The 26,608-nt window shown below is 35.3% G+C and overlaps 1 protein-coding gene and 1 long non-coding RNA gene across 10 annotated transcripts in view; one reads left to right on the top strand and one right to left on the bottom strand.

The window, feature by feature from the left end:
* ANGPT1 (angiopoietin 1) overlaps window positions 1-26,608 on the top strand; it is a 274,342-nt gene that overhangs the window by 200,325 nt on the left and 47,409 nt on the right. For 6 of the 9 annotated variants that reach the window (XM_073999303.1, XM_045398590.3, XM_005563923.5 and 3 more), the window contains exons 5-7: window positions 764-891; window positions 9,323-9,424; window positions 18,746-18,912. In XM_073999303.1, the coding sequence (XP_073855404.1) occupies window positions 764-891; window positions 9,323-9,424; window positions 18,746-18,912 (397 nt within the window). The remainder of the gene's footprint in view (window positions 1-763; window positions 892-9,322; window positions 9,425-18,745; window positions 18,913-26,608) is intronic. The other 3 variants (XR_012416596.1, XR_012416595.1, XR_012416597.1) reach the window with 1 other exon arrangement.
* The window catches only part of LOC135964799 (uncharacterized), a 40,245-nt gene continuing 23,619 nt past the window's right edge, over window positions 9,983-26,608 (bottom strand). The window contains exons 2-3 of the long non-coding RNA XR_010577451.2: window positions 10,702-10,808; window positions 9,983-10,105 (exon numbers count right to left, since the gene is read on the bottom strand). This is a non-coding gene — a long non-coding RNA (uncharacterized lncRNA). The remainder of the gene's footprint in view (window positions 10,106-10,701; window positions 10,809-26,608) is intronic.

Below are 26,608 nucleotides of genomic sequence, written 5' to 3'. Positions count from 1 at the left end.
CCCCCTGTATAATTTAATTTCAAAGTCTTATTTATGTGATTGTTCTTTTATTTGTGTATCATCTGCCTGATGATTTGACTTCAGGGCATCAAAGAAAGAACAAAGTAAAGTTTGGTTACATTTTCATTGTAGGTAGTTAAGTTGGGTCATAAAGTCTTTTCTACTTCCCAAATCTAATTATTGTAACAGTTGTTGATTCTTTTTGTTTTGTTTTGTTTTGTTGGTAAAATTTTCTAGAAACTCTTCAATATAAAGTCACAGAAACAGTACTACTTGCTTTTTAGTGTTTTAAACTTCCATATTGCATTTTTATATTTGAATTTATCTTTATCTCTTCCTGTTCCAAAGAGTGCGTTAGCAATTTTTTAGACTTTCCTGTGAAATGTAGGTAAGAATGTTTTAGAGATTTTTCAGGAAACTTGATGTAATTGCTACCAATTGAAGATATTACATGCCCAGGTCATTTGTTCCTTGAGCTGATGTTTTGGAAAGGATACACAGAAAAAAAAGAAGTAAGAAATTAAGTAAAATATAAGCATTCAGCTAGAAATGGTTCTACAGTTTTTCCCTTCAGTTTTTTTTTTTTAATTTTGTAAGCTACCTCAAAATCTAGTATTGTCTTTATGATTGATTTTTTACTGTGTGCAATACTGACATTTGTGTGGAGGAAATGAAGACATGCTTAGCTATTATTGGAGTCCATTTGGCTACTAATGGTACTGATATTCACATATTGCAATCTTTTTTTTTTTTTTTTTTGCAGTTTTACTAAAGGGAGGAAAAAGAGAGGAAGAGAAACCATTTAGAGACTGTGCAGATGTATATCAAGCTGGTTTTAATAAAAGTGGAATCTACACTATTTATATTAATAATATGCCAGAACCCAAAAAGGTAAAACCAGAAGTGTTTGTTTACGAGATGTAAGCCAGATCCCAGTTGAAATGCTGGATAATCAGATTGATTTGTGAGCTTGTTAAACTGGAAATATATAGAGAGATGCCTGAACCTTTTTCTCCCAGAGATACTCTGTTTCCCAGGTCCATAAAGGATGAAAACCCTATTGTACAGAAATCTCCAACCCCCATAACTTGTCTTTCACACAAAATTTTGCATTTATTCCCTGGTGTTCATAGGATGTCCCATTGCTCATAAATGTTTGCCTTGTACAGATTACATGTTGAGTTCATGTCTACCGTGAGTGTATGGGAAAGAGAAGCCATCTTCCAAAGACCCAACAATCCAGAGAACACACATAATACAAAGTCAAATACTGAGAGGAGAGGGAGGGGTAGATATAGCTATTTGCAAATTACTGCTCCTGTTAGGATAGGATAAACATTTCCTATCTTACTTCATAATCTTGAAAGAATTTGCTTTCCATATTTACTTAAAAGAGTAGGTTGGAAGATCGGATCCATCAGTATGTTGAACAGGACCCAAGGTAAATTTTGGAGTAAGCAAACATTATCTTCCTGCTGTGACATCTCTTTTGTATACTCTCTTCCACCATTTATTCATTAAATCATCCATCCATGCCTTCATTCAATACTGTTACGTGGATGTCATGCATTTGTCAGGAACATAGATATAGAGCAAACAGTTTCTAGTGTAATGATGAAGATAGACAATTATTCAGATAGTTATAAAATACTATCAATAAGTATAGCAATATAAATGGTCCATTTAAAGCACGGTATGTGGGAAGTTTTGAGGTGAGACAGCCAAAGAGAGTGAGATTAGGCAAGAGCTTTGCTCTTTAGTGTCTATGAATTTTAGCTGGAAGCCCAGGGTCCCAAAAGGATCATGTGCCTTTGCAGGATAAAAAAACTGTCCTCCCCTCATGCCCCCACCTAAATTTCTTGTCTCTTATCCCCATTTCCTCTGGGGTCTGTGCAATGCTCTTGGAATCTTCTCTGATTCCCTCAGGCAACTTTACATGACTTTCTCACTACCAGAGTTCTAAAAGGCAGAGATTGTGCCTTTTATCTTTGATTTCCTGGAACCTAGCATAGTTTCTGGTACATAGTAGGTCTCAATAAATATGTGCTGGAATAAATGAATGAGTAAGTGACCCGCTGATGGCAATATCAACACTTCCATGTGGTGCATAGTAAGCCAGTCTAACTTGCTTAGTCTTCCTGATTGTTAGTCTCCTTTGATAGGCAAAGGAAATGAATCTTGGAGCCCAGTTTGCCAGATGCCATGTAACCGGCAACCCAGGAAGTCTGGACTATAGTCCAGGACTGATACAGTTCTATTTTCCCTTTTACCACTGTCCTCTCTCTCTCTTGATTTCCATAATGAATCGTTGTTTATGTTAGCTCGAAATGGTTTCTTTTTCCCCTTTGCTGTGACAAAATTTTCTTCTTGAAAGATAACCTTCGATATTGTCTATAAGGGGTTAAAATGTAGGAGTCGAGTGGGCACAGGAGGGAGGAAAGGCAGGAGACACTGTTCTGTACTTTGCTACCTCAGCCATCTACCAGAGAAGTGTGGTTTTGCCTGATTTTCATTTTTGATTTCTGTGCAAGATTTCATTGAATCCCATGGCTTAAACAAGCAAACAAATGAAAAATGGAAATACAATGGCAAGCCTGGGAATGAGGAGATGAGGATAACTTATTCTAAGGAAGTTATCCTCAAATCACACTTTAGCTTAAACTCAATTCTCTCTCTCTCTCACACACACACACACACACGTCATAAACACACACCATACACATAGCAGATGAAGTATGTGAGAATTTGCTGGGGAGTAGGAGGTGGAGCTAAAATATTTGCTTTATCATTTCCCTACAGTACTACTCAAGACCTGAAGGAACCTCTAAATTATTGTCAGTTCCACTATAGTTTATAATCTGACTGTAAAAATAAAATTAACTAAAAATATTAAGTGAACTTCCATTTAGACTCATAGTGATTCTATGATATACATTAATCTAAAAATAATTCCCAAAGTTTTCAGATCAAGAATATTCACAATTTTAGAATTATTTTTTACTCTCACCAGTACTACCATGTGGCCCGTGGGGAAAAGGGTGCAGTGCAAATACAGCTTTAGTCATTCTATGGACTGGTAATGTGAAGAAAAAGATCCCACCTCAATTCATAATCTTGAATAGGTTTGCTTTCAATGCTTACATAGAATAGAAAGTTGGTGAATCCAATTCACTCCTTCCATGGCTGGCTCCTAGGTTGGTTTCATCAGGAAAGCAAGATTCAAGCTTACGCTTCTACAAAATGATGGATTTTAAATATGATGGAGCTTTTGGGTTTTCTTAAATAAATAAAACTTAGAATATTAAATTCACAAATGTCAAGTATCTACTGAATTAACTTCTGATATTTAGTCTAAAAAAATAATAACCTGAACAGGTTAGCAGTAACATACTCATACGTACCCACAAAGAGCAAATTTTATCACAGCTGAATGGACCCCATGGCTTTTCAGAGAGAAGAACTTCCCACATTAGCTGGTCAGGACTATTGTTAGATTTAGATTTAGTTTTGTTGAAATACTAGCAGAGTGTGGTGAGAAGGGGAGATAACTGAGCTGAAGAGAGAAAGACTGGCCTTCTTCTGGACTTAGATGCTCGTTCTCTTGTTTTATTATTTCCCTGTTATAATCATGGATTCTCTTATAAGTAGTAATATTGTTCTATAATGAAGATGGGTATTTCAGACTGACATACATACACATTTTTGCAGGTAAAAAATTTAGTGTTTAATCCCTTAGTATAATGGCATAGCATAGCACTGGTAAGAACAAATATTGTATGAATTTCCTCAAAAGTAATTTACAAGCTGATTAACAAAATAGCTCAAATGTATTGTGCATTTACAGTTTGCCAGTCTTCTTCTAAGCATATATAGATATATAGATAGATAGATAGATATAATATATACGATATATTATATAGTATATATCTATATATCTGCTATATAGCTATATATCTATATATGCTATATAGATATCTAAATATCTATATATATGCTTACTGTATATGTATGCTTAGTATATGTGTGTGTGTGTATATATATATGTATACTCCTTCATTTACTCTTTTCAACAACCCTTTGATATAGAGACTCCCATTATCCCTACTTTACAAAGATAACCTGCCCCAAACAAATTCTTAGCAAATATTGAACATTGACTTCAAAACAAAGGAATCTAATTCTAGAATACACCCTTTTAATCAGAGGATTAAGCAGAATCATTATGTTAACGAAAATAGAAATTGTATCATTTATAATTTTGAATATGAACCTGTTGCCCTATGGGGTGGTAAACACATGTGTGACATGTGAGCTACACAGGCAAGGGTTTATGTTTAGAAAATTAGGTAAGTTGACTCATGTTCTCACTATAACCCACCTCATTCTCACCATCCTATAATCTCAGTTTCTTCCATCTTGAAATAAATTGTCAGCATTCTGTCAATCCTATAAAAAGTGCTAGCAAAATTCATCTTTAGGACTTTCACCCTTCCATGTAGACTGTACATTGTAAATAGGAAGGTTGGTGCTACCCCTGCATATGCTTAGCCAAAGCATTGCTCATTATGATGTTTCCAGAAGTTTTGGCAAGGGTAAGAATCTCAAGGCAACCCACACAAAAACGGAAGCATCAAATATGCATGGTATAGACCAATAAATAAACTAGGGTTATTAAAGGAAAGTGACAAAACAATGTACAGACACTATTCATCTTGTAGTCAGTGTGAGAGTTGCAAGTATAACAGGATTGTAATACAGTAATTTTTTCAGTTGACATTTTGCCATACCAAAAAAAAAAAAAAATCTTTGAAAGTTAGAGAAATGTTGTCTTTTCAAATGTGGAAGCCAAAGACGGTTTTGTAGGACTATTTGATTTTTCAAGCAGAAAGAAAATTAGATTTTGGTCATTTCTATATTTACCTTTTGCTTTTATATTATTAATGTCTTGTGTTTATTTTTCTTTCTGAATTCCCTTCAATGTATAGTAGTAGGAAACAGGACTTTTGCTTTCATTTTATGTTTCCAAAACCAAATGCCTAGTTTTATCCAAAAAACAAACCATTTAATCATTACTCTGCTTATTGTAAAATATTAAAAATTTGATTCTGAACTCACAATTCCCCTAATTCTTGGAAAAGTATTATAACAAATGGGTTAAGCCCTTTTCATTTATGGTATGGAAAAATAATTAACATTCACAAGTCTAATCATTCCAACCTCTATGTAACATAAAAGTGTAAAAACTGCGTGAATCAAATTTCCCCGTTTTGTTTGGGTTTAAGCCTCCGTATTATGTTAAAAAGTGTTTAATGCTTGAAAGCTTTGACCTTGCCTGGGATAGAAGCCAGTTCAGTCATTTCTTGGATAGAGTTAAGCCCAAGTTATATGATCGATAAATGCAATAGCCATAGTTTATGTAGCAGGGCCTTGTTCACAGTAAGGACACTGCCAGATAGCACAGACCACACAATACTGGCAAATGAACTTTTCAAGTCTTTCATGTCTCAAATCTTTCTAAAATCTACCATGTATTTTTTTGAATTTCCTTCATCTGTTAAGCATACGGCATTTTTTTTTCTGACTAAAAATAATAGGCTTTTGTTTTATCTTTGCTAGAGTGAGTCCAACCTCTTAAATATACATATATGTGTGTATGTGTGTATGTGTATATATATGTATACATAATACATATAGAAAGGCAACATGCTCAAAGATTAATGATGCCAATATTATAATAAGTAGAGCCTAGAAATCACAATTATAAGGATAATTTATTGAACTTCTACATGTTTTGGTTTTGTATATTTTCTATTATTTATAATAAATTATAAAACTTCTATGCAATGTTATATAACTATAGTATATTAAATTTAAATATCATGTACATATTAAATATTACATTATATACATAAAGTGTATAATGCATAGCATAAGTATGTATTATGTCATCAGTAATATATGTAAGAGAGGGGAGTAGCGTCAATGCCTATTAATGCCAAACGCTATTCTAAAAATTCTATATACATTAACTCATCAAATTATCAGAAAATATCTAAGAGATACGTAGAGAGAGCAGAGGTGGATTTTGAATCCAGGCAACATAGCACTCAAGTTGGCGCTGTTAACCAAGGTGTTATTCAGCTCCATTGTTTCTATATAACACAAAGAGCAGTTGTTATCATTGATGTTGTTAAGTCTTCATAAGAACTGGGAAGCACATGTTTAACCCTTTAACCTCTCTGCCCCTCAGCTTCCAACTTAGTAATCTGCCTGGGTAATTTATATTTCCCAATGGTTTTTTTCTCTAGCTCTTTATTTAAGAAGCATTCTCAGCACATCTGAACATTTACAAGTCACTGGATTCCTCTGTTTAGAAGGAAAGTTGTCTTTTTAAAAAATTTGTGAGTGATTTAAAAACTAAGTGCATAGAGTTTTAATAATCTAGGTAACAGTAATTTAAAACCTGTACAGTATAGTGTCCTTTCTGTATTCTACATTTATAAATGTAGTGATTCTTTTCCCTGAGTATATAAGTGGACTTCACAGATTTGCAAATACAACTTGGCCAACTTTCAGGCAATCAATGTCCATTAGGAAATAAAAATTTGAATAAAAACATTCATTCTGGATTAACAAGTCAGGGCACGATCAAATTTAATTGAGAAAATTGTGATATTAGTTGCTTCCAGCAAAATATTTCCTTGACATTTTTACTTCCCTTTTTTTCTCATTTAAATTTCACCAGTAAAGCTCCACTTTGACTGCTTCTCTTGAATTACCACCTATGCCCTCTTGAAACCATGCCATCTGATTTTGTTCCCACAGGAATCCGCATTCTCTCTCACCAAGGTCACTAAAGGCTCCTTCATTCAAATTGAAGTTATATTTTATTAATCATTTTTTATCTTGACTTTTCTGAAACCTTTGATGGTCACTTCCCCAACTCTAAATCCATCTCTTTCTTAGCATTCCATTAATCAGTTTTTCCTATTTTATCTCTCCTGTTCCATCTCTATTTGTTTATCAAATATTCATTCAGTACCCACTACAGGATAGGCATACCTCTAGGTACTGGGGACAGCAGTAAATTGAAGGAAATCCCTGCCCATCTAAAGTTTTCTGATGTATTCTATCTTTCTCAGTGTTCACCAAAGCCCATTCGTTGACCCTTCTCACTCTCTGCCACACACAACTATTTCCAACTTTTTCTTTACTTATTTAAGTAATTGCATTTGTCTTCATGCTATTAACAAATGCTTTTAAGCAGATTATTCCCAATAAATTTCAATTAGGTAGACACAGGGTTCAATTCTGAATCCAGTTCAAATCAATTTTAAATCCCAGATCCAGAGCTTATTGTTGAATATAATCACTGGTAAGTTACTGAACTACTCTAAACCTCAGTATTTTTTCATCTGTAAAATGGAGATGATCATCATACCTACTTCCTACATAGGACTATCATGAGAATAAGTTAGAAAATGCATGTAAGGTGTTTATATTATATGGTCCTTAACAATCATGTCATTGTTAATAGCAATTCCTTTCTTACTTCCTTATGCTCTTATCCATATGTTTATCCTTGGTCTAGATCATCTCGAACAGCTCAATAAACTTTTTTCTTTGGATATCTATGCTACCTCAAAGGCTAAAGTGTCCAAAACTACGATCACTTTCTTTGCTAGCCTTTGAGGTGTCCAAAACTATGATCATTTTCTTTGCTCGTGTTTTCTTTCTTAAATTTCTCATTTAGATTATTGTCTCCGTGATTTTTCGGCCTATTAGAGCTGAAATCTCTGAACTCTGTCTCTTTAATCCTATGGGATCAGTCACTATTGAAACTTTGAGAGGTTTGATAACTGACCCATAATGTATTTATAATAATACCCCCAGCTGTAAGTGAAAACTGATGCCCAAGAATGGTTGTTGAGTAAAACAAAACATAAATGAATACGTTAATTGGAATTACGGAAGATAAAAGTGTAGCTAGAGATTATGTTGAGGACTAAGAGCAGGCGCAGAAATTAAAGGATTAGTGCTGGTGGGGATGACTGGGACAGGAATCAAAATTTCAAATGTACAGTCTTGGAGGTGAGTCAATTCCTGGGGTTAATGAAGACATACTGTATGTGTGGCTGTTGTCAAAGTAGGGGGAGAGCCTTGGGAGGAGAGCTGTCCTAGTTCATATGCCCACAAGTAGGCATGTATATCTTAGACCCTTTCACTCTGAGGCAGTACATGGACAATTTGTTCTTTGAATGATGTGTCTTGCCACTGCTTTTATACCCTTTTTGCTACTTGTGTTCCAAATGCAATGCTTCAGGGAAAACACTTGAGATTTTTCCTTTAATCAGAGCTTAGCTCTGTGTCTTTATAGCCTGCTTGCTGCTGTTACATCATATCCCACCTTTAGCCAGCCTTCAACATGCTTTAGTATTCAGTTGTTGAGGAATAGTCCCCGTTGAATAATCAAGCTGCCACATTCATGCTACATCAATTACAGTGATTGCTCTCCGAAGATAATCCCATTACAGATATGTTTCTCTTCTTGGGTAGGCTCTGGGGGAAATGAGTCAATTTCTAAATAAATACCATTGTATTTTGAATAATTAAAATAAGCATAAGTCTTTAAAAGATTTGTATAAATTTTCCACATGGGCAAGAAATTCTTGTCACAGTCAGAAGAGATACAGTATGTCATGTTCTCCTATTATTGTTCATGACTAAAATACAAGCAAATAATACATTCTCCACATGTTATGCCACAAATGTTGCCTCTAATGAAATATTGACTCATCAAGGATAACTATTGTAACATGTACATATATAAGAATTGATAGGCAATAAAATATGTGATAAAGACATGATATTTTAACAATTTTTTTTGTTCTTATTGTACACCCATTTCAATCAATTTAAAGTTTTAAAATTCTGGGTTGTGTGTTTTGGCAATCAAATGGTCTGTAACTTTGGAAATTTGGTAGCATTTCCAAAACTTTGAACATACTCAAATGCTTATTTTCATTTAAAACAAAGATATTTTTTAAATGTTTTATAGTCTGAGACAAAGACTTAATTTTCAGCTGACTAAAATTTGTGCAAGTAATTTATTCATCATTGATGGAATTTAATCAGAAATAATTCAAATATGAATCATAGGAAGAAATAACCAATAATATATCTAACTTAACATTGTTCAATATAGTAACTTTAGTTTTTGTAATCTACAGACCTGTTCACCTTATTCCTATTTTGAAACATGTACGATATATGTTTTCAAAGTAGAAGTATTTTTTACTTGACTTTGTTTTCCATTTGTCAGGTATTTTGCAATATGGATGTCAATGGGGGAGGTTGGACTGTAATACAACATCGTGAAGATGGAAGTCTAGATTTCCAAAGAGGCTGGAAAGAATATAAAATGGTAAGATGGAAGAATTTACAGTGCCTTTTGCTGTTTTATCTTGAAGTTATCTTCTCCATACTCTTTGATGAATCTTTGTATTTTTAGGTGGTTCTGAGTTATTTTTGAAATAAAATGATACATTAGTGTTATTATTTTCATTAGACACAAAACACTCATAAATCATTTTCAGTAAATGATTTCCACATGTCATCAGAAAGAAAAACGTATTACTGAAATTATTTGGTGAACTGTTGTGTATTGTTTGCGCTTGTTCCTAGTTGAATGAGGGTGGGGGAAGCTAGAACTCAGACCTTCTCTGGATACATGAGCTTGACCAAGTGAGCTGTGCAGGGTTGCAGGTTGTGGAACAGGATGGGTAATAGCAATAGCCTCACACACATAACTGGCTAATTGTTGCTGGCTGTTGACTGGAAGCTTCTCCATGTGACCTTTCCATGTGGCTAGGCTAAACTTCTTTCAGTAAAGTGATCCAGGGTTATCAGACTTCTTACGTAGCACTTGTCATCCTCCAAAGACAAAGCAGGAGCTTTCAGCCTTTTTTAGTTTTATTAGACCCAGGAATGAAACAGTATTACTTCCATTGCATTGTGTTGGTTGTGGTTGGTCACAGGGAAAGTCCAGATTTAAGGCACGAGGAGTACACAAAGGTATGAACTGTGAGCCATGGTTCACTGGGGTCTGCAAAATAACAGTAGGCATCATCATCATTATCATCATCATCACAGCTCATCTCTTTATTAATGCTCAATATGCCAGCCCTATATGTAATTTCTTATCTAATTTTTAATATCAGCACTATTAGCTAACACTATGCCCATTTTAAAAGGAAACAGAGATGAGCAAGGGTTGAAATAATCTAAAATCCAGTAATCACATAGTCGGTGCCTATAATATTAAAAATTAAAATCTGCTGACAGAATGCAAAGGCATAGTAATGCAGGAGAATCTATATTTATGGATTCCCATTCTTTTGCAGCTGAAACCTCTAGATAATTCGTGTCTTGATTTTTTGACAAATTTTCTCTCAACAGGTAGAGAGAAAGAAATGCTATACTAGCCTCGGTTCTGTCTTGATATTCGTGTAGACAGTTTGTAAAAACTATGGTTGATTTGCCTCAGAGTTTGCCCATTAATAGGCTCATAGTTGGTCAAATGACAGTAAATAAGGGGTTTGAATAAATGAACGGAGGTTTCTAGTGGTGTCACTGCTTTTACATTTTTATCAGATACTCAGTTGAACAGTCTGAAAGCATGTTTAAAAAGTTTGGACTTACACAAAGTTGGAATCCTGATGTCTTTGTTATATCATAAACTCAGGATGGAAAGGTAGGCTGAAGCCAGCAAGATATAATTCCACAGAGATGATTGTAGACTATTTCACCTAGATAAAAAATACCTAAATTAACTGTGAGAAAACAGGGTGAGAGTGACAAATTGCGTTAAGGACTTAGTATTTGAAAGAGGTTTATTTGGTTCTAAGCTCATTTTGAATTAACAAAGATTAATGTACTCAGTGTACATTACTAGTAGTTTAGGGGATCACATAAGATGCAGAACTCACTGGTGTCTGCCATGATCTGGTTACATCAAAAATATAGTTTAAATTCTGGAGGTTTTCAAACACATTAACTTATCCTAGGGATTATAAGCAGGATGGGAGGAATTTGGAAATTGCATCTCTAACAGGTAAACACCTGGAGAAAAAAAGAATTAGACATAAACCTGATAGCTATTTTAGTTAACTGGATGGAGGTAGGTGGTACTAGAGCCTGCTTCTCAAGATGTGGTCCAGGGACCAGCAGTATTAGCATCCTCTGGAAACTTAATGGAAACACGAATCTCAAGCTCTGGCCCAGATTTCCTGAATTAGAATGTGCATTCGAACAATGCCTGAGAGGGTAGTGCAATAATGAATCAAGTAAAATTCCAAGAAGGCAAAATTTGACCAAGTATGAACAAAACTCTCCAATGATTAATCCCAATACCAAATGGACTGCCTATTAAGTGGCAAGCGCTCCCCATCTTCAGTGGAAATAGAAGGTAGATCATTATCTTTTGGAATTGCTATGGAGAATTGGAATGTTAGGTCATATTTGAAGGCCTCTTCCTGCCTAGGTGATTCTAAAAATATATGAGGGATAAAAGATTACCTATATTCGAAAAAACAGACTTTGAATTATGTTTATATTAACAGTTACAGGCCAGGCACAGTAGCTCAAACCTGTAATCCCAGCACTCTGGGAGGCCGAGGTGGGTGGATCAGTAGGTCACGAGATCGAGACCATCTTGGCCAATATGGTGAAACCCTATGTCTACTAAAATAACAAAAAATTAGCCAGGTGTGGTGGTGCATGCCTCCCAGCTACTTGGGAGGCTGAGGCAGAGGAATCGCTTGAACCTGGGAGGCGAAGGTTGCAGTGAGCTGAGATCACGACACTGCACTCCAGCCTAGTGACAGATCAAGACTCCGTCTGAAAAAAAAAAAAAAAAAAAAAAAATCACTCTACCATTTACAAGAGGAGTGATTTTTGACAAATCACCTAGCCCGCACCTTAGCTTTCTAACTAACTTGTTAAAATAGGACAATGATAATACCTCACCTGCCTCACAGGGATGTTTCAAGGATTAGAAATAATGTAAGTAAAGCACTTCGGCACACTGAATTTTCAGTGAACAGTAGTTATTTTTATGATCCAAGTTGAAAACATCAAAGACACCAAAAATTTCACTTAACTATGCCAAAAATACTGTTTTGCAAACCATCTTAATTCATGATTATTTTCACCACTAAAATGTGATGTGAAGAAGTCATCTGAAAATCAGACTATAGATAGAGACTCAGGCTAATCTGAAATACATTGTTATTAAAATTAATGATAACAGAAAAATATAAAGTTGTCATCATGGTGACTTTCCAAAATGGTGAATTCTTAACTGTAAACATCTGCTGCCTTGGCAAGCTAGGCATGTTAAGTAAGAGATACTGACTTGTTAAGTATGGAATCAATTCATGTCTTGTAAGTATTTACCAAATATATCTATTTCTAAGCAATTCTTTTTTCATTATTGGAACAAAACTGAAATTCTTTACTCATCATGTTTTATGGAGTTTACCCCTCCTCCCTTTTTTAAAACAAGAAAGACTATCATGCTTTATTCAAACTTGAAACATTTATCAGATGAATGTCAATTTTGCATGATCAAAAAATGAAATAAGCTCCAACATTTTGAAACATTCTGGCTAAAAATTAGGCTGAAGAATTTTTTTTTTTATTGAAAATATTCATCATATGTTACAAGATGGTTAAAACACATGGTAGAAAGTGTTTTGGTTCTTTATCTAGTTTTTCTTTCACCTAAAGACAAAATAACATGACTCCACCAGGAATGGATATAGACTCCTTATGCCAGTTCTTATCAATCACGCCTACTTCTATTTCCTGCATCCAAAGAACTGCCGGCTGACTTCTTCAGCTAAGGGTGTACAACCTTCGGGATAACAAGAACTTGGCATACCCCAACTCTTCTCCAGTCTTTACCAATCTACTATTATATACAGTAGGATGCTACATTTCTTCCTTGGGCAATGAGTGCAGAAGTCAAGTTTTCTCTCTCTTTCTTTTCTGCCTTTCCTCTCTCCTTCCTTCCCTTCATACTGATTGATATCTATGGGCTGCCTCTTGCTTCGTAAGATTCCCATCACATGTAATTACAAATATATATTATATATTATCATTATTTTTAAACCTCTGTCAATATGAAAAGTTTACGAATTTGTGGATTGTTGACATTGGCTTTAAGCCTACAAGTCTCTTACCTAAGCTTAGCTTTCACTTAACCTTCTTCATGAGGAGATTCAGCAAAATCTGGTTTACAGATTTGTAAAGATGTTTGCCTGAAAGGAAAGTCTGGAGTGGGCTTTTTAATGAGGCACTTAGAGAAGATATTAGTTCTTTCAAGACATAAGGATACCCTTTAGCGGCCTCCAGCAATAACACTTATCAGCAGTACTTTCACATATAAAGCGCAATGAAGCTACGAGCTCCAAACAGTACCCTAAATGGCCTAATTTTATACTGTAGTAGGCAGTGACTGATGCCCTGGAGAGAAACTTGCTTTATTTTGAGAGCAATTACCCCCATAAACAGAACTTCCTATCCACTCAAAAATTTCAATGTGAGCACCATTCCTTCTGGGAGTTCTTTGTTTCTGGAAAGAAGTTGAGAGCACATTTTCAACTATATTTTAACATCTTCATATTAAAAAGAGAAAAAATGCATAAGAAATTAAAAATTTTGAAATTCAAAATTTGTTTCAGTCTTTCTTGGGTTGCGTGTCTCAGCATTTAGAGGAGATATACCATTCAACTGCGTTTGAAAGTGCCCTGAAAGCCACAGCTCTGTCTTATCTGTTTTGTTTTTTTTTTTAATGATTTGTATGAAAAAAGATGAATCCCATGGAATACATGGACTGTGTCTGGTTTCAATTTTACTTCATCTATAAAAAGTCAACGCTTCCTGTGAGCATTATCAGACAAAACAAATAACGTATCAGAGACAATTATTTTATTAACTTGGAAAAGCACAAACCGAAATTGAACATTTCTGCAGGTTTTCGCAAAAACTAACAAATGTTGATCTTTCCTTTGCATGTGTTTTTTGAGTAAGATGTGCTTTTTAAGGCCAATTTTAAGTCAGCATTAGTTCAGATTAAATTTCAGTGTCTTTTTATCCCTTTATTAGAGAGCTAGAGAAGAAATAAAATCAATTAACAATGTATCTGAGTTACTGAATCAAAACCTTTCAGCTGATTGTGATTGACATCATTAAACATCGTTTTTACAAAAGTACATGACATAGTATCCTTAGATTTTATTCATGAAAAAGGGGAAATTGTAGTGTAATGTTTACTCATTCATTGCTGCTTTTTCAATATCAGCACAGAATTTCATATATACTTTCATTTTTATTTTTTTAATTTTATTTTATTTTATTTATTTATTTATTTATTTATTTGAGACAGAGTCTTGCTCTGTCGCCCAGGCTGGAGTGCTGGAGTGCAGTCGCACGATCTCCGCTCACTGCAACCTCCGCCTCCCGGGTTCACGCCATTCTCCTGCCTCAGCCTCCTAAGTAGCTGGGACTACAGGCGCCCGCCACTGCGCCCAGCTAATTTATTGTAGTTTTTTAAATAGAGACGGGGTTTCACTGTGTTAGCCAGGATGGTCTCGATCTCCTCATTTTTATTTTTATGGAAGCTACAGGCTATTTGGGGTAAAATAAAGACCTGCAGTAAACTGTTATGTGCCCATAATATGTAAGCCTATTTCGGAGCATATGCATTGGCTGACTCTGTCTTTTAGGCAAGAACATGAATTTTTGAAGGACAGTCCCAGACACATAATCAAAACTTTCCTCCCCATAGGGACCTCAGTATAAAGATGGGGTTTTACTCCTGCATTTTTCCTGTGTACCTCACAAATATTTTGATTTGATTAATATATTCTTTTGAGTTTGCACTTGGAATATCTATTCCAATCACATTTATATGGATCTCTACCTTCAGTTCATAGCAGACTAACATGTGCAACCTTTTACATGTATAGCTCTTTGAGTCCGTCCCAGACATAGTGAATCAGAATCTTCATGGGGGGCCTAACCATCTATATTTTTTTAAAAGCCCCACAGCTGTTTCTGATATGCATTCCTGGTTGAAAGCAATTATCACAACTATTAACTTATTAGCATGGTATAAGACCTTAAAAATTACCTCTTTTGTAGCTCCTAAAACTCATGAGATATGGAAAGAGAGGGATTGAAAGAGATAGCACTAAGGGAGAGTTGAAGGAAACAGATACTTTAGTACCTGGAAGCAAAGGTAAGAATAAGAAAGTAGTCTGTGCTTTCATTAGTACTATAGTTTAGTCCCAATTGCAATCAGTTGGTTGTAATTTCTTATTTAATAATTAACTTTTTAGATTAAAATGACAATACTGACTTGTATAAACCAACTCTCAATTTAGTATAATAAAACATTAGTCCTCTGAGAGGCTTTTAAATAATTATTTCAGTATCCCTTTATTAATTTTTAGGCTAAGACAAGACCCTAGATTATTCTTTTTCCTATTCTTATACAAAGTAGAAAGGAACTTGCTTGCCTGCATATGACTACAGTCTCATGGAAGAGAAGAAACTAACAAGAAAATTACTATATATTGTGAGATATATTTTAACTATAACGACAGCTAGATTTTTAAGTGTTTTCTGTGTATCAGATGTACTTGGTTAAGTGCTTCAGGTGTATTTTCAATTTTATTCTCAAAACCTTGTATATGAAAATGATGTCTGTAATCCCTGTTTTGCAGACAGAAAAACTGAGGCTCAGAAACAAAGTCGATAGTTCTACAGCAAATATGTGGCAGATCAAGGCTTTAATCTGGAGCCAGAGATAAGGGGTAGAAGTTATTTCATCCAAACCAAGCCTTTGTCCTACATATCAGATCTGTGGCCGTGCCTGATAAACTCTCCAAAAGACAGTTTATTAATGTGGGAACACGATTTCCCTTCTTTCACGTATTTTTCATCTTGATGATGAAACAGCTGTGTCTGGATCACTGCACTTGGCTATTAGAAGGTTTCCTCCCTATACTGCAGCCATTTTGATTCATTGTACTCAAACATTTTGCTCTCGTAATAGAGCATGCTTGGACAGTTTTTTGGGAAGAGGCTCGAAGTAAATGTTAGTTTCTAAATGCAAATTATACTGCTTTCTTTTTAGTCGCTTCTTCCTGAAAGACAAAAATGCAAACAACTGTTTAGGAAGGCATATTTATTTCCATTTAGAGGGAAGTACAGGCCTGCATGTGGAGACAGGGATGGAGGCTCTCCTACGAATGATGCTAATCCTTGTTCATTTCTAAGGCTCACCCAGAATCACTGCATGTTTCCCTGGGGAAGCTGGAGAGTTTTATCCACACAACGCTTTCAACAGCATGGAAATATGTGACCCAAAACTTAACACTTCATCATTCCCAGCCTCTTTATTCACATTGAGTATAATTGTTGAATCCCTTTTCAATGACTGCACAGAAAAGGGAATCATCAAGTGGATAGAGGGAGAGTTTCGACATGTCTGAGCTGCAAAAAAATGCAAGGAAAATCCCAGTGGCCTTCTTTTTCTTCCCAGGGGCTGTTGCAATTGAGAAAGTGGTCATTCTTTGACTTTCAGCCTCCTGTAACTTTCTGTTTTGTTTATGCTTTGGAGAAGGTAAGCTTTGCTCTTCTCCTTAGTAGGTAGCATTGGCTGCCATAAAAATGTGTAAAATTCTTAGCACACCAGAAATTGCTCTAATATTTCTTGCCACTGTGAAACTTTTACAAAGTGTGACTTGAGCATCTTAGGAACAGAGAAGCAAAGAGCCAACGGAGTACTAACTTCAGTGGGTCTTATATCTTTTCTGTGAGCTATGGGTAGATGGTCTTCAGAAGAGTATATACTCAATGCAATCTGTACCAAGCATATTCAGCCTATCAAAAAACTTAGGTAAATTCGGGAGTAATAAAAGTGTACACATATGTTAATTTTAACTTTAAATATGACAATATACATCACTTACCCATTAATAAAGTAAAATGAGGGCCAAAGTCTGGAATTCTGTGTCATCAGTTCTTTCCTAAAACTTTCCAGTAGTAGAATGCATCCAATCTCTAGTTTCAGTTTTTAAAATATAGAACAGTACATAAAGACACATGCAAGGCAATATGTTAAAAATTCTTTAATTTTTTAATATTTTTCCCAGTCTTTTAGCGTTTCAACAATTCCTAATTCAAAAAAAAAGTTTCAGTAATTTGCTTTTATTGAGCAAATCTGGATATTTATAAAAAATTGAAACTCTCATTTCTCACTAATATTTAACTTATTTGCATAAAATTTTATAAATATTGCAATAAATGAACTGGCATAAATGGGTTTGGTACCAAACACCTGTGAACTTTGGTAAGTAACTCGGTTGGCGGAAGAGGTAGTGCACAAGTTTGGACAGTTTAAGAAACATTTCCTCAAGACTCAACTGTATTGTCTACAACAAGAATTGTGCTTTACGATTACTTTTCCATGTGTTATTGCAAAATGCTATAATATTTTGTTTTCCTTCCTCCTTACCTCCGTTTCCCCCTCCCTTTCTTGCTTCTTTCATCTATTCTTTTCTTTCTACCTTTTTCTTTGAATTTCAAAAGAACCCTACTGGAATGCTCAGTGCATGTCAGCTCTTCACTGGCTTTTGGAAATTCACAAATACAACACACCTTCTATCATCAGGGAGCTCACAACACAGCCAGTGAAACAAATATGTAGATCAAGAATTACATGGAACTTCAAGCATTGCCAATGAGTATTTTCTGGGGCAATTGTGAATACCCCAAATCTAGAATGCCAGCAAGTTTCTAGTTCTTTCTTTTCCTATGACTAACAGCTCCAACATTAAGCGTTGGCTTTCTTTTGAGACCAGTTTTTTCTCCCTACAAAGAACTATTTTGAATACTTAACAACCTTGACTTTACCCAAAGAGAACAATAGACTCATGTTGACATTTAGAAGCCAAGTAGTCAGCTAGGTTCACTCAGGAGTGCTTACAAATCAGCGTTCTGCCTCAAAATTCCAATGCCAGTGCAGCTTTGTAAATGATTACAGTCATGGGTTTACAGGGTTGCTTATTAATATTTAATAATAAGAAAGTTAAAGCTCCAAAAGTCATGATTCTAGTAATCTATTAGTTTGGTGCAAAAGTAACTGTGGTTTTAACCATTGAAAGTAATGGCAAAAAACTGCAATTACTTTTGCACCAACCTAAATATGAAGTTATTGTTGAAACGTAATTGCATTTGTGAATAATAATAGTAAAAATAATATTGTTAAATAACTTGTCTAATATCACCCTTATAGTGTTCATTGAAAAATCTTTATTCAAAATATTTTGTTAACTAGTAGTTTAGAAACATTTTCAAAAGCAAAACTTGAATTGAGAATTGTTTTCCCGTGAAACCTATTAACTAGATTTATTTTATACAAAATATCTCATCCACACAGATTTGAATAACAGAGGTTTTATTGTATTAAGTAAGAATTGGACAGAAGCTTTGATGAAAAGAAACAAGGGAATTCTTGAAATGTCAATCATTGGAGAAAAAAGTGTAAAATGTAAAACACAAAAAACCTTTACTTTTTAATAATTTTTAATTATTATTTAGAAAATAGTTAAATGCTGAACATTAAAAGAATTCCTCTCTAAAGTAACAACTGCATCTCTATATTGTTTCCCAGGGTTTTGGAAATCCCTCCGGTGAATATTGGCTGGGGAATGAGTTTATTTTTGCCATTACCAGTCAGAGGCAGTACATGCTAAGAATTGAGTTAATGGACTGGGAAGGGAACCGAGCCTACTCACAGTATGACAGATTCCACATAGGAAATGAAAAGCAAAACTATAGGTAAGTCATGTTACAGTGTAGTGCTCAACTACCTTTGACCTAGCCACTTAATAATTGTAGTGGGAAAATGTGAAAAAAAGAAATGAAAATCATCCTTCAAAATGAAAAGTGGGTTTTTTGTCTAGACCTGTTACAAAGAGATAAAAAAAAGCCTGTAAAGACTTTTTCAAAGATTTAAATTTCAGTTTTCATAGGTTGACTCTCTTTGACATTGGCTTAAATTTTAGAGAATGGTGAATGAAGTCAAGCATACTGTTGTTATGTGGTTATTATTATGAAGTTGCAGTGAATTCATATTTATAAAAATGATGAGTTTTATACTCAAACTCATTGGCTTAAATAATCTCTTCATTCTAAAAAAGATTTTCTAGTTCTACTTTTTTTGATGACTTTTCTTGATTTAGTATTTTTCAAATGATCCTGAAGATGACAAAAGTAAAATTTTATATATTTGAATGATTTACGTAAAAGAGAAGATGAGGCATGAGTTAGAGGTTTTACTTGGTAAATAATCTAAAAATTAAAAAAAATGGAATAATGGTATCAATATACATAATATGTCATTGCAGATGTAAAAATAGATAAACTATACACCTAATGATACATGTTTCCAATTATCCTTTTTCAATGAGGAGCTTGTCTACTAGGGAAAAATAAACACACAAAAATATGGCTAAAGAAATAATGTGATGTGGTAGATTCATTGCACGAACACTTATTGTGTTACTTCTATGTTCCTGGAATTCTACTGGGCACTGGTCTTACAGATGTCAAAGTCAAGCTTTGTTACTAACTAGGTCACTAAAAACTGGCTGGCATTCCTTGGGAACAGTGAAGATATTTTAGTTACTTTTATACCGCTACTCATTAGTGCAATTCTTGATGCCTATATAAATTGTCTTTAATTATGTGTGCCTCAGTTTCGTTCTTAGTAAATTAGAGTTGCAATGATTTTTAACTCTCAATATTGGGACTGCTCTACCTCTGTCTTGACAATTTGATTGTATGAATTAAAGGGTGGGCACATTGCTTCAAATAATTGCAACAACAGCAACCCTACCCTTGTGTGTGTGTGTTGTTTCAACCTGTGTGGTTATCTCATAGTTCAACTCTTTCTGCTGCTTATTTGTCTTTTCAAGACAAACTTTTTTTTATTTTTTAGAAGTTTGAATTCTGCATCTTTTCATGGGCACAACTCATTTCATTTTAATGGATTATGTATGGGATTGGATCCTTAGAGACATAATAATCATTTTCTCTACAAATAGTAATGATGTCACCACAACAGAGAATGAGAAATAGATCTAAAAGAGTTTATAGTCTCATGGTGGGGTTGGTGGGGAAGCGAGGGTGTACTTAATGGCAGCTCAAGAAACCAAAGAAGAGACATTTATAAAATGCAATGGAGTGTAAGAAGAAATGTTTCCAAGGAGGTCAATATTTTGAGAGTTTTATAACAAGAAAAACCACTGTTAAACATCAGGGATACTCTTATGTAAATGTTTTGACCTGAAACTTGAAACTATATGAAACTTGGCTAATGTCAGACAGCCTGACAATAGGACTAGCAAATAATTAGTCTAGTCTTTTTCTAGGCTCCTGAAGAATTTGCTTTGGTTCCTTTCCAAAATGTCTCTCAATTCTTCATAGGTGGCTGTGTATGTGTATGTGTGTGCGTACACATGCATATGCATGTGTGTCAGGCTTAGAGGGTGTTTGGGCACAGAGTGTTGGGGAAGGTTTAGGAGGATTGTTGACATCTGCAGTGCACTTCAGAGTGTATCCTGTGGATGCCATTCTGCCGTCTGCATGAGGAAGGAGCACTCACTTCCTCTTAGAGTGCCCCACTGCCCTTTTGAGCATTTCTCATTTCTTTGACATCTGTGTGATTTTGTATTCTCACCACACAATAAGGATTTATGATCAAAAAAATAAGTCTTCCCTGCTAGGGTAATGCATACACTCTGATATCCCCATTTTTCTTTCTTGAGAATCAAAATTATAAAGCCAGAAGAAATGTAACAATTTAATTTCAAACCTCTGGTTTTGTGGGAAGGAAAGCTGAGGTTCACATATATATATGTGTGTGTGTGTGTGTGTATGTATATAAAATATTGTGTTATATATAATATTGTATTACATATAACATAATATATTATATATAATATAATATATAATATATGTGAACACTTCAAGCCTCACACACAGGCATATGCATGTGTACACACACACACACACACACATACATATGAACCTCATATATATAATTTTGCCCAAAAAGGGAAAAAGACTTAAAGAAGGGAAGTCTGACTCCTACTTCATTCAGTGTAGTTTCTGTTCTGTCATGCTGCTGACTTGAAGTTAGTGGTTCTGGCCTCTTTCCTGCAGGGACCTAACAGAAAGTAGATCTGCAGTCATCATCTTCTCATGCAATTCAGTATACGATTCGCGTTGGCATGAAATGGGAAATGATAACTCATTTAAACATAATGCTTACTCTGGTGAAATATTCATCAAAATAAACACACTGTAAGATGATGTTATTCACTTTTTCAAAGAAAAATGGAGCAGAAGCCTGAAAACAGAAGCTAAGCCCTTGCAACTTTTCTTCCTGCCTGTATCATCAAGTATGCCCAGTACTGCTTCTCTAGGCCCAGTAATGCCTCCCATGGCGTCCCAGTTAGAACTCCCATTGCCCATCACTGCCTCATGTGCTTTTTCTCCATTCATGTCTCTTCCCTCTGAATTGGCATATCTCTTTGTGATCAATTGTTTCAAGTATTAATACTAAGATTTGCATAGTATTCCATAATCTATGAAATGATTTTTAACAGTACAAGCATATAAACTTCTTTTGAAGGTAGGTATTATTAGACACCTTTTTTTTTTGAGATGGAGTCTCAGTCTATCGCCCAGGCTGGAGTTCTGTGGCTCAATCTCGGCTCACTGCAACCTCCGCCTCACCAGTTCAAGAAATTCTCCTGCCTCAGCCTCCCTAGTAGCTGGGACTACAGGTGCATGCCACCACGCCTGGCTAATTTTTTGTATTTTTAGTAGAGATGGGGTTTCACTGTGTTAGACAGGATGGTCTCGATCTCCTAACCTCATGATGTGCCCGTCTCAGCCTCCCAAAGTGCTGGGATTACAGGGGTGAGCCACTGCTCTCGGCCTAGACACATTTTAAAAATAAGAAAACTAAGGTTTTGGTCAATTGACTTGGTCAAATTCAACTAAATTCCAACTGAAATATAAAACTATGAAATTCATACTAGGTTTTTGTTTTATATGTTTTTGTTTTCTATGTTTTTTCTTTTTTAATTCAGAATTTTTTGAGGTTTTATTTTCTAAAACATATTCTATCTTGGAAATTTTGTTTGAAAATTCTTGTAACAGGTGTGGTCCTAATGTATAAAGCTAACTGTGTTGTTGTTTTTAAGAAAAACCTTTATCATGCTCTTGACACATATTAATTAAAGAAAGTGTTGTGAATGGATAGATGAGCTTATAAATGTGCACATATTACACATATTTTTCTTTTATCCTCTAAGGAAACTCCAAATAATTTTCCCAGATAGAAAATAAAATCTATAGAACCCAAGAGAATATAAATAAGAAAAAATAATAATTTAAGACTGTCATTATAAACATAGTATATGAACTAACATGTACCAATGTGAAATTATTTAATACTTCCTCTAGAGAGGTAGTATTATCCAGATCTTCATCATCTGACACCCAGACAATTACACAACCTTCCTGCCTCTCTAGTCTTCATACTCTCAAATATATCTTCCATGCTATTGTTGAGATGATTTTTCTAACAGACAACTTGGTCTTTCCCTCCTTCATATATTTCAACAGTGTTCAAATATCTGCATGTGAAAGTCCACCACTAAGACTCTTCATGACCTGACCACGACCTAATTATGCACCATTTTCTGCCATACACTCTCCCTAACTTTACCCACCTGGATACCCTTCTCATTAACGGTTATGTTCTGGTAACTATTTGCAATTTCCCTAAATCCTCCATGCCTTTTTTTATGCTATATTGTTACTCAACACATAAACTTAAGTTTGTCACATGCATACATCTTAAATCTTTAAGATTCTCTCTTATTCCAGGAGGTCTTCCCTGATATCTGCTGTGGTAGATGTAATGTGTCAACTCATTGCCCCCTTCAATACTAAAGCACTTTTTCCTTCCACCTCCAGGAAATGTTGACTGACAGGTTGTAGCTGAAGTCCGCTTTCCAGGCACTGTTTGTAGTTAAAGAAAAATTAGGCAGGCGTAGTAGCACACACCTATAATCCCAGCTACTTGGGAGGCTGAGGCAAGAGAATCACTTGAACCCGGGAAGCGGAGGTTGCAGTGAGCCGAGATTGTGCCATTGCACTCCAGTCAGGGTGACAAGAGTGAAACGCCATCTCAAAAAAAGGAAAAAATAATAAAGTGACATCACCCAAGATTACTTCTTGCAAGATAGATTGTATCTAATGACTGGTCAATATAAGAGTATAAAGACCCTCTTGTCCCAATTTGGGGCAATTCTGAAGAGCCCTTCACGATCCAAAATTCCACTTGAGATTAACTGAGATCTTCACCATGACAGCATGTGAGCCCTGCATTTCCCTCTGCTGAGTTCTGCATGCTTCACTCTGCCACAGATCCTGGGACCTCTCCCTTCTCCACCTCCCTACGCTGATTTCCCAGAGAAATGCACCACCCTCATTCTTAGGCCAATTTGGATGTTCTGTGTTCCCATTGACCCATAGCACTTTGGATAACTATCCAGGATTCAAATCCTGTTATAAGTCATTAACGAGTGGCTATTAACTCTCTAACTTGTGCTCTCTCTCTCTCCCCACAACCCCTCTCTCCCTCCCTTTGAGTGTGTGTGTGTGTACACGTGTGTGTGTGTTCTACGATTTTAAAGTGTAGAAACCATTTTTGGAAAAATTCAAGATATGTAACTAATTTAGCCAAATTACTAACTAAGCTAACCTATATTTGAGGCACACATACTATGCACCAGATGTCTTGTTTTCACAAGAGAAAACTGAGGCATAGTACTTTGCACAAGGTCACAGACACTGATACGATGAGTATGAGTCCAATTTGAAATTTGGTCTTGTAACTACCCACCATATGGCCATACTCAAATAAAGAGAAGTTCATCAGTTAATTTCTAGAATTAAATAAACTCAAAACACATATTCTATGATATAGTATATGTTTATTCTAACTCTTCTACTCTCTTTAATAATTTGAATGCCTTTGGACACATTACCTATCTTTCTAGTTCTCAATTTTCTATTCTTATAAGTTAAAGTATTTGTAAAGCATCTTGCAGCTCAAACATTTTCTACAATAGAACTACCTTTATATGTGCATCACTACTTTTATTACCTTTCAATTCTTTGATAAAAAATTAAATTTTATCTCTCTAATAAACACTTGAGAATTTATTATCAGTTTAGAGATAGAGTGATGTTTTACTTCTCATGAAAGCTTTGCTTGTTCCAATACATAAAGTTAAAAAAAAAACCCACTGCAACAATAACTACTTTAAAAATATTTTAATAATAACAGATTTATCATATGGTTGAGGAGATGCTATGTCCACTGGAAGGAGCTCTGGAATAGGAATCAGGATGTGGAGGCTGAGAAGTAATCTGGCTCCTCCACCTGGGAAAATGGCATGGTTGTATTTGTCAGTGTTCAGTCAGGGGAGCAGAGCCATGAGGAGATTTACAGAAATGAGGTTAAAACATATGCTTGAAACCTGGCATGGCAGACAAGCCACAGCTTGTGAAAATCTAAGAAACCAAACTCGTGTAGCCACCAAAATGGAACCACAAGAAGGAAGATCTACAGAAATCTGTTGCCTTGCTGTAGTCCGTGGCATGTGGTTGTGCAGTCAAGCATCTTGTGGTGGGTCTGGAGCTGTTGCCAGCATCAAGAAGCCAAGCTGGATGCTAAGTGAAGAAATAGACAATACAGAAACTGCCAGGCATCTCTGCCCCTGGACTTCACCATATCTGATGACGTCCTGAGAGTCAGACCACTGCTTCACTTTTGCCTTCCAAATCTCACACAAAATTCCCTTTTAGCCAACCTCAGCTTAGAATCTCACCAGGGAAATGGAGTACCCAGATTAACCAAGTTGATATTACTTTTATGCCTCAGTTTTCTTATCTTTCAGTGGGAATAATATCCTCGAAACAAAAAGAGTATACAAATATACCTTGTATTTGGTAAATTTAAATATTATACAAATATGAAAGCCATAGGCTGGGTGCAGTGGTTCACACCTGTAATTCCACCACTTAGGGAGGCTGAAGTGGGAGGATTGGTTGAGGTCAGGAGTTTGACATCGGCTTGGGCAACATAGCAAGACCTTTGTCGCTACTAAAAATTTAAAAAACAAAAATTGACTGGGCATGGTGGTGCACACCCATTGTCCCGGCTATTTGGGAGGCTGAGGCAGAAGGTTTGCTTGAGCCCAACAGGTTGAGGTTGCAGTGAGCTGTGATTGCACTGCTGCAATCAAGCCTTGGTGACAGAGCATGATCCTGTCTTAAAAAGAGAAGAAAAGACAAAAGCAAACAGACTTTTTAAATTCAATTTTTATCATGCCCAAGAAATATATTATTGAGTCAATAAACAATTTTAAATTATATATTCTATATTGAAATCACCACTATTATCCCCAAAAATGTCCTTGGCTGGTTGGTAGTTGCTTATTTACTTGAATTCAGGATCCCATCCAACTTCACTCTTTGCATTTGCAGTTATGTCTCATGAGTCGCCTTTTACCTGGAACAATCTACCACTCATCTATCAATTACATTTTTCAAGACTTTTGGTCAGCTTTTCCCAGAATATCTCCTTCTGGGTTTATCTGACTATTTCTGCCTGATTAGGCTCAGATTAAAGCTTTCTTGAGAAGAATACTAAATAAATGATATTGTCTATTTCCCATTCTATCACATCCAAAGGCACAAAAGATTAATTGTTCCATTATTGATTGGACTAAGCTTAATCACTTGTTAAAGTTTTTTTTTAATGCAATACCTACTCTCTCAAAGAAAATTCTTACAAAGGATCACAATGTATAAAACACGTAAAGCTGATCTATTTGAAATGGTTGTGGGAAGGTAGTATAATGTTTCCTCTTGCTGTTATCTCAAACATTAGTACAGCACAGTTTAAAAACCATTGTGTTATATTATTATAAATAAAAAAGTAGGATTTACCAATTGGAAATAAATTTTGCTGTACTATTTTTATTTATTTTTTTAAATTTATTTATTATTATTATGCACCGCATGTTCTCACTCATAGGGGGGAACTGAACAATGAGATCACTTGGACTCAGGAAGGGGAACATCACACACCGGGGCCTATCATGGGGAGTGGGGAGGGGGGAGGGATTGCATTGGGAGTTATACCTGATGTAAATGACGAGTTGATGGGTGCAGCACACCAACATGGCACAAGTATACATATGTAACAAACCTGCACGTTATGCACATGTACCCTACAACTTAAAGTATAATGTACTATTTTTAAATGTAGAAAGAAAACTATATAAAAATTTTTCTGACTTAATGTTAAAAGGACACAATTTTAGTGAGCATATTCCATTAGAAAGTCATTTTGCATATAATTTTTTTCAGATCTTGGGAACAG

The sequence above is a fragment of the Macaca fascicularis genome, chromosome 8 (assembly GCF_037993035.2).
Source record: "Macaca fascicularis isolate 582-1 chromosome 8, T2T-MFA8v1.1".
In the NCBI taxonomy this organism is placed as follows: domain Eukaryota; kingdom Metazoa; phylum Chordata; class Mammalia; order Primates; family Cercopithecidae; genus Macaca; species Macaca fascicularis.
The sequence above is the reverse complement of the archived record's forward strand: the minus strand, read 5'-3'. Positions and strand labels throughout refer to the sequence as shown.